Genomic DNA, 10,067 nt, shown 5'->3' on the forward strand with positions numbered 1-10,067 from the left:
TACCCCCTCCCCTCCTTCAGGCCATTTCTTCTTCGGTTATACCTGTAGTCACTCACATTATCATCACCTCTCTTCACACTGGTACATTTCCCACAGAATTTAAGCAAATTCGGGTAACCCAACTGCTTAAGAAACCCTCTCTAAATCCAGCACTTTTAGAAAACTACAGACCGGTATCCCTTCTTCCATTCATTGCAAAGACACTTGAGCTAATTATGTTCAACCAACTCTCTATGTTCCTTGCACAGAACAACCTCCTGGACAACAACCAATCTGGCTTCAAAAGCGGCCACTCAACTGAGACTGCCCTGCTCTCGGTTACTGAAGCCCTGAGACTGGCAAGAGCAGCTTCCAAATCCTCAGTACTCATCTTGCTGGATCTGACTGCTGATTTTGACACAGTTAACCACCAGATCCTGCTGTCCACCCTCATAAAGATGGGCATCTCAGGAACCGCACTCCAATGGTTCAAGTCTTACCTCTCAGGTAGGTCTTTCAGGGTGTCTTGGAGGGGTGAGGTTTCTAAGTCACAACTTCTTGCTACTGGGGTTCCTCAAGGCTCAGTGCTTGGACCTCTTCTGGATGTCATCATTAGGATCTGTCATTCAGAAGCATGGCTTTTCTAATCACTGCTATGCTGATGACACTCAACTCTACTTCTCATTCCAACCAGATGATCCGACGGTAGCTGGTCGCATTGCCAGAGAGACATTTCTAGCTGGATGAAGGACCATCACCTTCAACTCAACCTTGCTAAGACAGAACTGCTCGTAGTCTCAGCCAACCCAGCACTTCATCACAACCTCTCTATACAGCTGGGTTCGTCAACCATAACTCCTTCCAGGACAGCCAGGAACCTTGGAGTTGTGATCGATGACCAGTTAAGCTTCACAGACCATACTGATACAACGGCCCGGTCCTGCAGATTTGCCTTATACAACATTAGGAAGATTAGACCCTTCCTATCAGAGCAAGCTACACAACTCCTTGTCCAAGCTCTTGTTCTCTCCAGACTGAAGTATTGTATTGCTCTCTTTGCGGGTCTTCCTGCATGTACTATCAAGCCTCTGTAACTGATCCAGACTGCAGCAGCGAGAGTGGTCTTTAACGAGCCGAAAAAAGCTCATGTTACACCTCTTTCATCTGTTTACACTGGCTACCTGTAGCTGCTCGCATCAAATTCAAGGTACTGATATTTGCCTACAAGACAACAACTGACAACAACCAATATACCTAAACTCGCACAAAATCACTATCACGGACCTTTTCCTGGACTGTGCCCCTGTAGGAATGACCTCCCTATCTCAATTCGAACAGTTGAGTCTTTGGGCATTTTCAAAAAATGTCTAAAGACACATCTTTTTCGCCAGCACCTGATGAACTAATACTAGCACTTACCTATTCTATTCTATTAACAACAAAAAAAACCCTAGCTATGTGTACTGTGCTAGACTAACTGAGACTTGTCACAGCACTTGTATACTGTTGCTCTCTCGTTCGTCTGATTGCTTCTATTGTTCTCCTCATTTGTAAGTCGCTTTGGATAAAAGCGTCTGCTAAATGATTAAATGTAAATGTATACAATGAGTGAGCTGTTGCAAATGTGCCTTAAATTAATGTTAAAATGTTAATTAATATCTGTTTATAAGTTATTTAAAGAAATGACGAGTAAGATTTAGTTTAGAAGTTTTTGCATACATATTTTTAAGTCAATTTCAGTGGATTAAAATTAAGTCAAATCTTCTGAAGTGAATGAATACATCTATAATAAAGTTAATTAATACATTTTAAACATTTTAATTTATAGATTAACTTGAACTTTTATCTAATATAACGATGCTTAAGCTGAAGAAAAATGAGCAGTTTCAACTCAAAGCCGATTAAGAATCTGAAAAATTCACCAGTTGATCCATATACAGTACAAAACAAGAGATATCTTAATCATTCATACCATGATGTGAGAAAACACATATTTAATTGCTTGGATTAGTGAGTCAGAGGACTGTGTAGTTCCTGCAGTAATACAGATGCATGTCTCATTCCACTGTAATGCAATGATGCTAATTAAACTCGTTTGATATGCCCTGTCACACACACACAAAAAAAGAACAGTGTCCTGCAGTGATATACCAAAGCACATGCCTGGTATAATTATGTAGCTCCAACTCATAAATGCTCTATCTTTGTTTACTGCACAGCATTTTATTTATACAGTAATTGTACTGCTGACTCCCTCTTAAACAAAGATAAATGTGCATTTCCCAAAGGAAATATCAGTTGTCGCAAGGCTGCAAAAGCATAATGTTAAAGTTTTAACCTTAAAGTTTTTGGTTCTATGCAAATTAAATGCATTAGAGTCACTTTTCTGTCGTCATGACACCCATCACCCGTCTGGTTTCCAGTTGACTCGACACAAGAATCATTGTGCACATCAGGGTGACTTTAAATGACTAAATATATGGAAGGATTACAAGACCAATGATAATTCAGTAGGCAAATATATTTAAGAAAGAAGATTAATCACAATTGAATATGGAAATACTATGACAACATCATCATATTTTGAACATTAAATGTCATCTATACAGACATTTTCAGACTCTACTGTTCAATTTTAATACAATCTAAGACTGAAACTATCTACAGTAAAAAATAAAATTTGAATAGAGAAAAGTGGTTTGTGCTAAATTTAGGGTTTATGAGTTATTAAAACCAGAATATTTTAGAAATAACAATTAGTGGTCAACCGATATTGATTTTTTGATATCAATATAAAGCTGATATATATTATATCACACTATTTAATTAAAATATAGTAAAACCAGATGTATAACAATTGCTGAAATTAAATATATATTAAACAGATTCATATTTTAGATTACAACTTCTTGATTCTGTAATATTATATTATTATTATTTTCAAATACGAATATGAGTACATTTATGTACAAATGTGCATTTTATGTACATTTATGAGTTTTTATGCAGTCTAGAAATGCACTGGTTCAGAAATTTGCAAGTTTGCGAAATTAAATGTTTATTAGATGTTTAAAGACTTTAAGTGATATAAATATGAATTTGCTTAATGTTGACAGTAGACGACAAAGTATTATCCTGTTTGCTTGTCTACTAATAACAGAAAAACAAACGCTATAATACTTTCTCATATACCATTTACTAATAATTTATTAGACAGAACTGTTAAAAAGTGACAGTAATCTAATGAAGACAGATAATTGCCACTGGCGTTCTCAGCTTTCAAAATCATATTCCCGCTTCTGACACATCGGGCCAAACAGAGAAACTTATTGGCTGATGCCAATAATAAAAAAATTCCAAATATAGTCTGATACATTGGCCATAGCAATATATCGGTTGACCACATTCATTTTCACAACTGAATACAGAAAATCACAAATTTTAACATAATCTGTCAATTGTTATCCACTTTTATTTCCAACCTACATTAGGCTTATTGGAAAGATGCACCTCTATACATTTTTGCAATTCCAAAAATGTACCTAAATACAATTCACTGCAGTTTCCAGCTTAAATGAACATTAAACAGTGGCAGTAAAACACCAACAACTTTTATTCAGAGCAGTTGGGTACAAGTCCTGTGAAACACAAATTGTAATAGAAGAGCTCACAAACTTGTAGAAGCAAGAACAAATGGCATAGTTGCTTCAGTTAATGCTTTGTTATCTCACGTTTGCTTTTGGTTTGGTTTAGGGTAGGGTTTAGTGTAAGTGGTACTTCCTGTGTTAAGCCTTATTAAACGGAGTTTACTTTGGCCCTTTTTGTAATGTCTACTGTTAGAACTGACAATCAGCCTCAGATTGCTTTCACTTAGAACAGTACAGTATCAGGAGAGAACACAATTGCTCAAACGGAGCACAATCATTCTCCTGGAACGCTTAAGTTCTCATTCATCATGTGCTACATTAGAGCTGTCATCACACATTTCTGAAATGTCATTGCTGCTCACAATCAGATGGGTGGATGTCTGACACTCAGAATAATGGGCTGTCTTTCATTCACTCCCCCTACTGGTTCACACTGTTGGCCTCTGATTGATGGATCACACTGGACTAATGTGACAGAAATGGATGTTCTGATGAACTCTTGGGATTTCATTCAGTGTTTGACAGGTATTTAAAACTGGATTTAGGTGTGAACAATGTGAAAATTGAAACTCAAATAATACACCGAGATAAATAATGCACACATGCAAAGAAATAAAAAATAAAAAATAAATCAGTTTTGCCATAATTGAAAAACAAACAAACAAACAAATAAATTAAATAAAACAAAGAACCATTATTTTGAATTGTAATACTATTTCACAATATGACAGTTTTTACTGTATTTTAATCAAATAACTTTTGACTGCATTTTTGATGCAGCCTTGGTGAGTATAAGATACTAATTTCAAAAACAGTAAAAAGAAATCTTGCAGACTCCAAACTTCTAAAAGGCAATGCAATGAAAAGATTATACCACACTACCCAAGGTTCTCTTTTCAAAGCTCCCCTCCAAAAAGAAAAAAAGAAGAGAAATTAACAATATGCTCAACATAGAATAGGTGTATTGTAACGAATCAGTCCACTGAAGGCGAGCGTAGTGAGAACCCAAGTGCAGTTTTATTTACAGTGATCCAAACATAATCCAAACAAGATACACAGACTTGACGAGGCATGAACAGATCTGACGAGGCACAAACAGACTAGACTCACCGACAGCGGGTTACAACTTCATTACACGACCAGGCACAATGGGAACATGATGGCTACTTATAGCAGACAAGAGGGTCACATGACATGAACAAACCAATGGGGAACAAGACACATGACTAAGACTACCAACCAGAACATGACACAATGAACAGAGGAACCAATGACATGAAGACAAGAGGGCAAGGGAAGCATGACACTAACAGCATGAATCAAACTACAAAATAAAAGACACGAAAACAAGAACATGAAACAAAACCCAAACACAACATTACATGTATTCAAGTGTCACTGCCCCAAAAATCGAACAGCCATTAAATCCATTGCCAAGTAGATCTCAAAAGGATTCAAATATGTGTTAAGTGGCAGGTTGCAAGCTATCCTGTTCATATATTACTCTATATTGAATAGTTCCCAGTAGAACATAACCAGAGTGTGAAATTGGTGCAACTTCATTTGCCAAGGGAAAGAAGTTCTCGTTAGGAGCTGCTAAAACCTTTATCTTATTTTATTTTAAAGGATGCAAGACGCAACACAAGAGTTGTTGTTGTTGTTGTTTTTGGTACTATAATTGATTGACTGAATGTGGATTTTAAATGCACCAAGTACTTTATTTTTTTGCATTTGTAACAATAAAAGAAGATTGCTAGGATTTCAACATCTAATCCGTTTTTGGATACACAGTGTATAATTTCAAGAATTCAGTTTTTTACACTTTTTGGAGGAAATTAAAGTCACCAAGACATTTACTTTAGTATTGTGACGGATATCTGAGTGAAACCACTTTCTTTTTCTTTTTTTTTAAGAACTAAAATAGGAAAAAAAGTTTAAAAAAATACCTTGATTTCATCTTTTGAGAATTGATTGGAGCGTGAAAAGTGGGCATTAGGTTAGAGGCAGAGGGTAAAAAAGTAAGAGATTTGTGACAGCCAAAATAGAAAGCTGTTTCTGAGGGGAATAAAGTTAGTGCATTTTGAAATGTTTCATTGTTTTAAATAATGTGTACCGATAAATTATGCACAATAAAAACCAATAACCTCCATTAAGATAAATTAATACACAACTGTATTATAAATTTGACCACATTTATTTATCTCATTTAGAAAACTGTTGTTGTTGAAGAAGAAGAGGAAGAAGAAGAAGAAGAACAACAACAACAATGATAAATAGGGCCCATTATAATTTTATGTTTGACTTCACAGTGGAACTCTGGTTTCAAAAGGTTTCAAAATGGGATTTTTCGCAGCAATGCCAGAGAAGAACCATTCTTGGTTCCCCAAAGAACATTTCAGCAAAGAGCTCTTAAAATAACCATATTTTTTGTTAGTGTGAAGGACATTTTAAAAATCTAAATAAGCTTCTTCCTCTATAAAGAACCTGTTGGTTCCATGCATGTTAAAGGTTCTTCGTGGATCCACAGATGCCAATAAAGAACCTTTATTGTTATGATTCCATAACTATTATGTTTTTCTGTTATAACTGCATCCATGGGCATTTAAGTTCTTTTGAATTCTGCCACAGCTTTCTGTGATGTATTAGTGATAATTTGGTGCCTTTTAACCACACTGTCCAATCGCAGCTGTTGTTTGGAAGTGAAGCTGCTCCGAAAATGTGATTTAGAACAAAGGCTTTGCTGCCAACTGTTTCCTGACATGCCGATCTGCTCTATTAAGGCTGATTTATTACTGACATTACACACACATCTGCTCATGGCCATGCATTCACACTATTAGTGACTCTTCACTATGCGGTAAATGGCCGCCTCTCACCTACCGGATATACAAACTGCAGCACACTGTTAGAGACATCACTATCTGCGTGCATTTCCCCTAAAGAAATTGATGTAGGATAAAGGATAATCCTCTCCAGCCCTCCTTAGGAATATCTCTTATCTGTGCTATAACACAACAGCGTTAGGGCTATCATGTGGGGATTACTCTTGAAAGGCAGAACTATCGCAGCATTTCAGTCGGACTGATCAAATGTAATCTAAGCCTCTCCATGAAATAGAGATTTTTTGGAGACTTTTTAGAGAGTTACAGTGAACCTGCTGATTTTGTGAGCACTCAACTTCAAATGAAACATTCATGAGGGTGTTATGTTATGGTCTGATGACTGTAATGAGTAATATCAACAGCTGATTAATTCCTGCGCTATGAGCGCACAGTGTGCCAGACTCATTAGCACACAGCGAGTGCACTTCGGAACTCAAATAACCTTGAGAGTCCATTGATTTCTTCTGACAACATCTCACCTTTGGTGCTGCTGGGATGTTGACAACAACATGAGGAAGATTGTACCTACTCTGCCTTCCTGAGAACATTGAGTTACTGAAGTGCCATTTTTCAAAAGGCTACAGATATTTGTATTGAGCATCTAAAGAGGACAAGAACACATTGGCTTCAGATGTGACATGATAAAATGAAATGTTCAACTGACATTCCGGGATTCATATTGGTGCGTAATCTATCTCAATCAATTTATCTAATTCTGTTAGTAAGGCCTTTAAAACCTTCAAGATTTTAAAAACCTTATTAAAACACACACACACACACACTTTTGGTTATGGGTCTTTTTTTCCACCCTCTGCATTTCCACAAGTTGCACCCCATGACCTTGACTTAGTCGACAAAAGTTTTCTAAATATTAATAAGCAATAAGTACAATCACATTTTATTAATGAATAAATATATTATTAATGAAAAATACTATTGTATTATATATATATATATATATATATATATATACATATAAAATACCAGTAATAATAAATAATATATAGCAGTTGCACCAAATGACATTTTTCAACCTAAAATAAAAATCTGATTTTAAGAGACTTATTAATTAATATAATTTCCTGCTTCCTTTTTTTCTACATGTTTCCGCATGTTAGTTGCACCACATGACAAAAAGTCAAGATGGACTAAAGTTTTTCAAATATTAATAAGCACTGAAGCAGTTTTTTTTTTAATAAGAAATAATGATACAAAATTATGCCAGACTACTTATTTTTTCTTCATAACATTATCATAATATGTATCACCCTGACATTTTTTACTTCCCCCATAAAATTCTAAATTTTAATATAGAAATGAAAAATATGTTCATCATAGATGAGGTGTATTCAAGTCATTTCATGTACAGTATACTGTAAATTACATTTTAATGTATTTTTGAATAAATTAATACAGAAAAAGTAGTGTTACATCCAAAAAGTTAGGGTTCAGTTTAATTCAATTAAAGTCAATTATACTTCCTTCAATTATTCATTTGAATAGCAATTATCCATACCTCAATTGAATTTCAATTAAAATTCAATTAAAATTGAGATGGTGCACAACCCACGGATACGAGCAACTTTCTGGAACCTTGTGAGTTAATGTTTTATTGTTACAATTAAAGATGTTTAATGTTTAGAATCTGGGCCAGATTTACTACTGCCTTCATATAAACAATGCATCTCAAATGGGTGACAGTGGTTACAGCGCTCTCACCTGTCTTTGCCCGTCTCCTTCTTGAAAACTGTGTCGCAGTAATTCATGCGTTCTTCTGTGGTGACGTAGATGCGCGCATGTGGGTAGTTTTCCACCGCTTGCCGCAGCATGTTGTACACAATACCCTTGCCATCCTGCCTCATGTTGCGCAAGGGTCCCCACACCACATAGACGGTCTCATTCCCCTGGCCAAAGAAGTGCTGGGGTTTTTGGATTAGCAGAGGAACACTAGTGTGAGACACCACTCTCAGGTCTGTCCTGTGGCCCACATCCCTCTCAAAGCCGCGGGTGGGTGCGTTGTTCATTCTCCATATGCAGGAGGACTGGTCGATCTCAGCTCCTGCCTCACAGCCCAGCATCTGGCCAGAGCTGGACACTATACTGCAAACCTCACAATGCAGCTTCAACGGCTAAAGGAGAGAAGAGGAAATTGGTAAATTAGCATCAGAGGTTCATTTAAATCATGCACTACAAGTTTTGATAGTCTATTTTGACTATGTTAACCAAACAATGCTGCAGCTTTTCATTGTAGTGACAATACTAAATCTATTGATTCTGATAAGGCATGTGTAGTCAAGTTAGTTTTATGTGCGTACAGCATTTCACAATTTGTACTGTTTCACAAAACTCAACACATTACAAGAAATGTACAAATATGTAATAATGTAATTAACTAGTGAACAATAGTGAACACAGCTTGTAAAAACACTAATGGTACAAAAAGGATACAAAACAATGTATGTTTAAACTGATTAATGGAATGATTATAAAATACAGTTCAAAGGCTGGGGTTGGCAAGATGTTTTAATATTTTTAAAAGGTTTTTTTTTAATGTCCACCAAGGCAATAATTCTGAAATAGTATTACAATTTAAAATAACCGTTTTTAATTTTGTAATTTATTCCTGTAATGGTCAAACTAAATTTTCAGCATCCATTACTCCAGTCTTCAATATCTCATGATTAGAAATGTTTCTTGAAAACGAAATCAGCATACCTGAATTATTTCTGATTATTATCAATACGGAAAAATGATGCTGCTTAATAAAAAACTTTTTTTTAATATACATTCAAACTAATTATTTGAATGAGTTCTTTGGAAGAATTTATTTGAAATATAAATATTTAAAATGTCTCTACTGTAACTTTAGTGCAATTTAATGCAATATCTATACATATATATATATATATATACACACACACAATTGCATGCATATACATATACACACACACACACACACACACAGATAGATAGATAGATACTTAGTGCAATTTAATGCAATATCTATACATATATATATATATATACACACACACAATTGCATGCATATACATATACACACACACACACACACACACAGATAGATAGATAGATAGATAGATAGATAGATAGATAGACAGACATTTATGTTCTTAGTGCCTGTTTATGGCATAAGCAACAATTAAATTTATTTTCCCACTGCATCATTCATTTAAACCTTGGTCTTACAACTAAATCCATTGAGTGGCTTTGTGGATACGTGACATTGAGGTGATGAGAGGTGATGCTGTGTGCTTTCAGGTGCAGCAAAGTGTGGCATGATTGTGATTGTTTCTGTTATATTCGGTTGTTGTTAGAGTCACGCATCCCACAGGAGGAGAATCCACTTTTATAGTGGAAAAAAATATAAAGCTTTATAAGAAACTCTTATCCATCTCAAATAGTCAGGTTATCCTGTGTATACTCCTGATTTCTGTGAACAAAACTCTTACTGGAAAAACATAACAAGCAATATGATGGGACAGCTACAAATTAAATTTTAGTTCTGATTTGATTAACGGCAGTACTTGGCCTGGAAAGT

The 10,067-nt window shown here is 35.4% G+C and overlaps 1 protein-coding gene across 1 annotated transcript in view; it reads right to left on the bottom strand.

Annotated features, from left to right (window-relative positions):
- The window catches only part of LOC107703200 (alpha-N-acetylgalactosaminide alpha-2,6-sialyltransferase 3-like), a 47,074-nt gene extending 37,268 nt beyond the window's left edge, over positions 1 to 9,806 (bottom strand). Inside the window, exons 1-2 of the mRNA XM_016505757.1 lie at positions 9,747 to 9,806; positions 8,228 to 8,637 (exon numbers count right to left, since the gene is read on the bottom strand). Of these exons, the coding sequence (XP_016361243.1) occupies positions 8,228 to 8,637; positions 9,747 to 9,806 (470 nt within the window). The remainder of the gene's footprint in view (positions 1 to 8,227; positions 8,638 to 9,746) is intronic.
- Positions 9,807 to 10,067: the final 261 nt, after the last annotated feature.

The sequence above is a fragment of the Sinocyclocheilus anshuiensis genome, unplaced genomic scaffold, assembly GCF_001515605.1.
Source record: "Sinocyclocheilus anshuiensis isolate Anshui unplaced genomic scaffold, SAMN03320099.WGS_v1.1 scaffold542, whole genome shotgun sequence".
Taxonomy (NCBI): Eukaryota; Metazoa; Chordata; class Actinopteri; order Cypriniformes; family Cyprinidae; genus Sinocyclocheilus; species Sinocyclocheilus anshuiensis.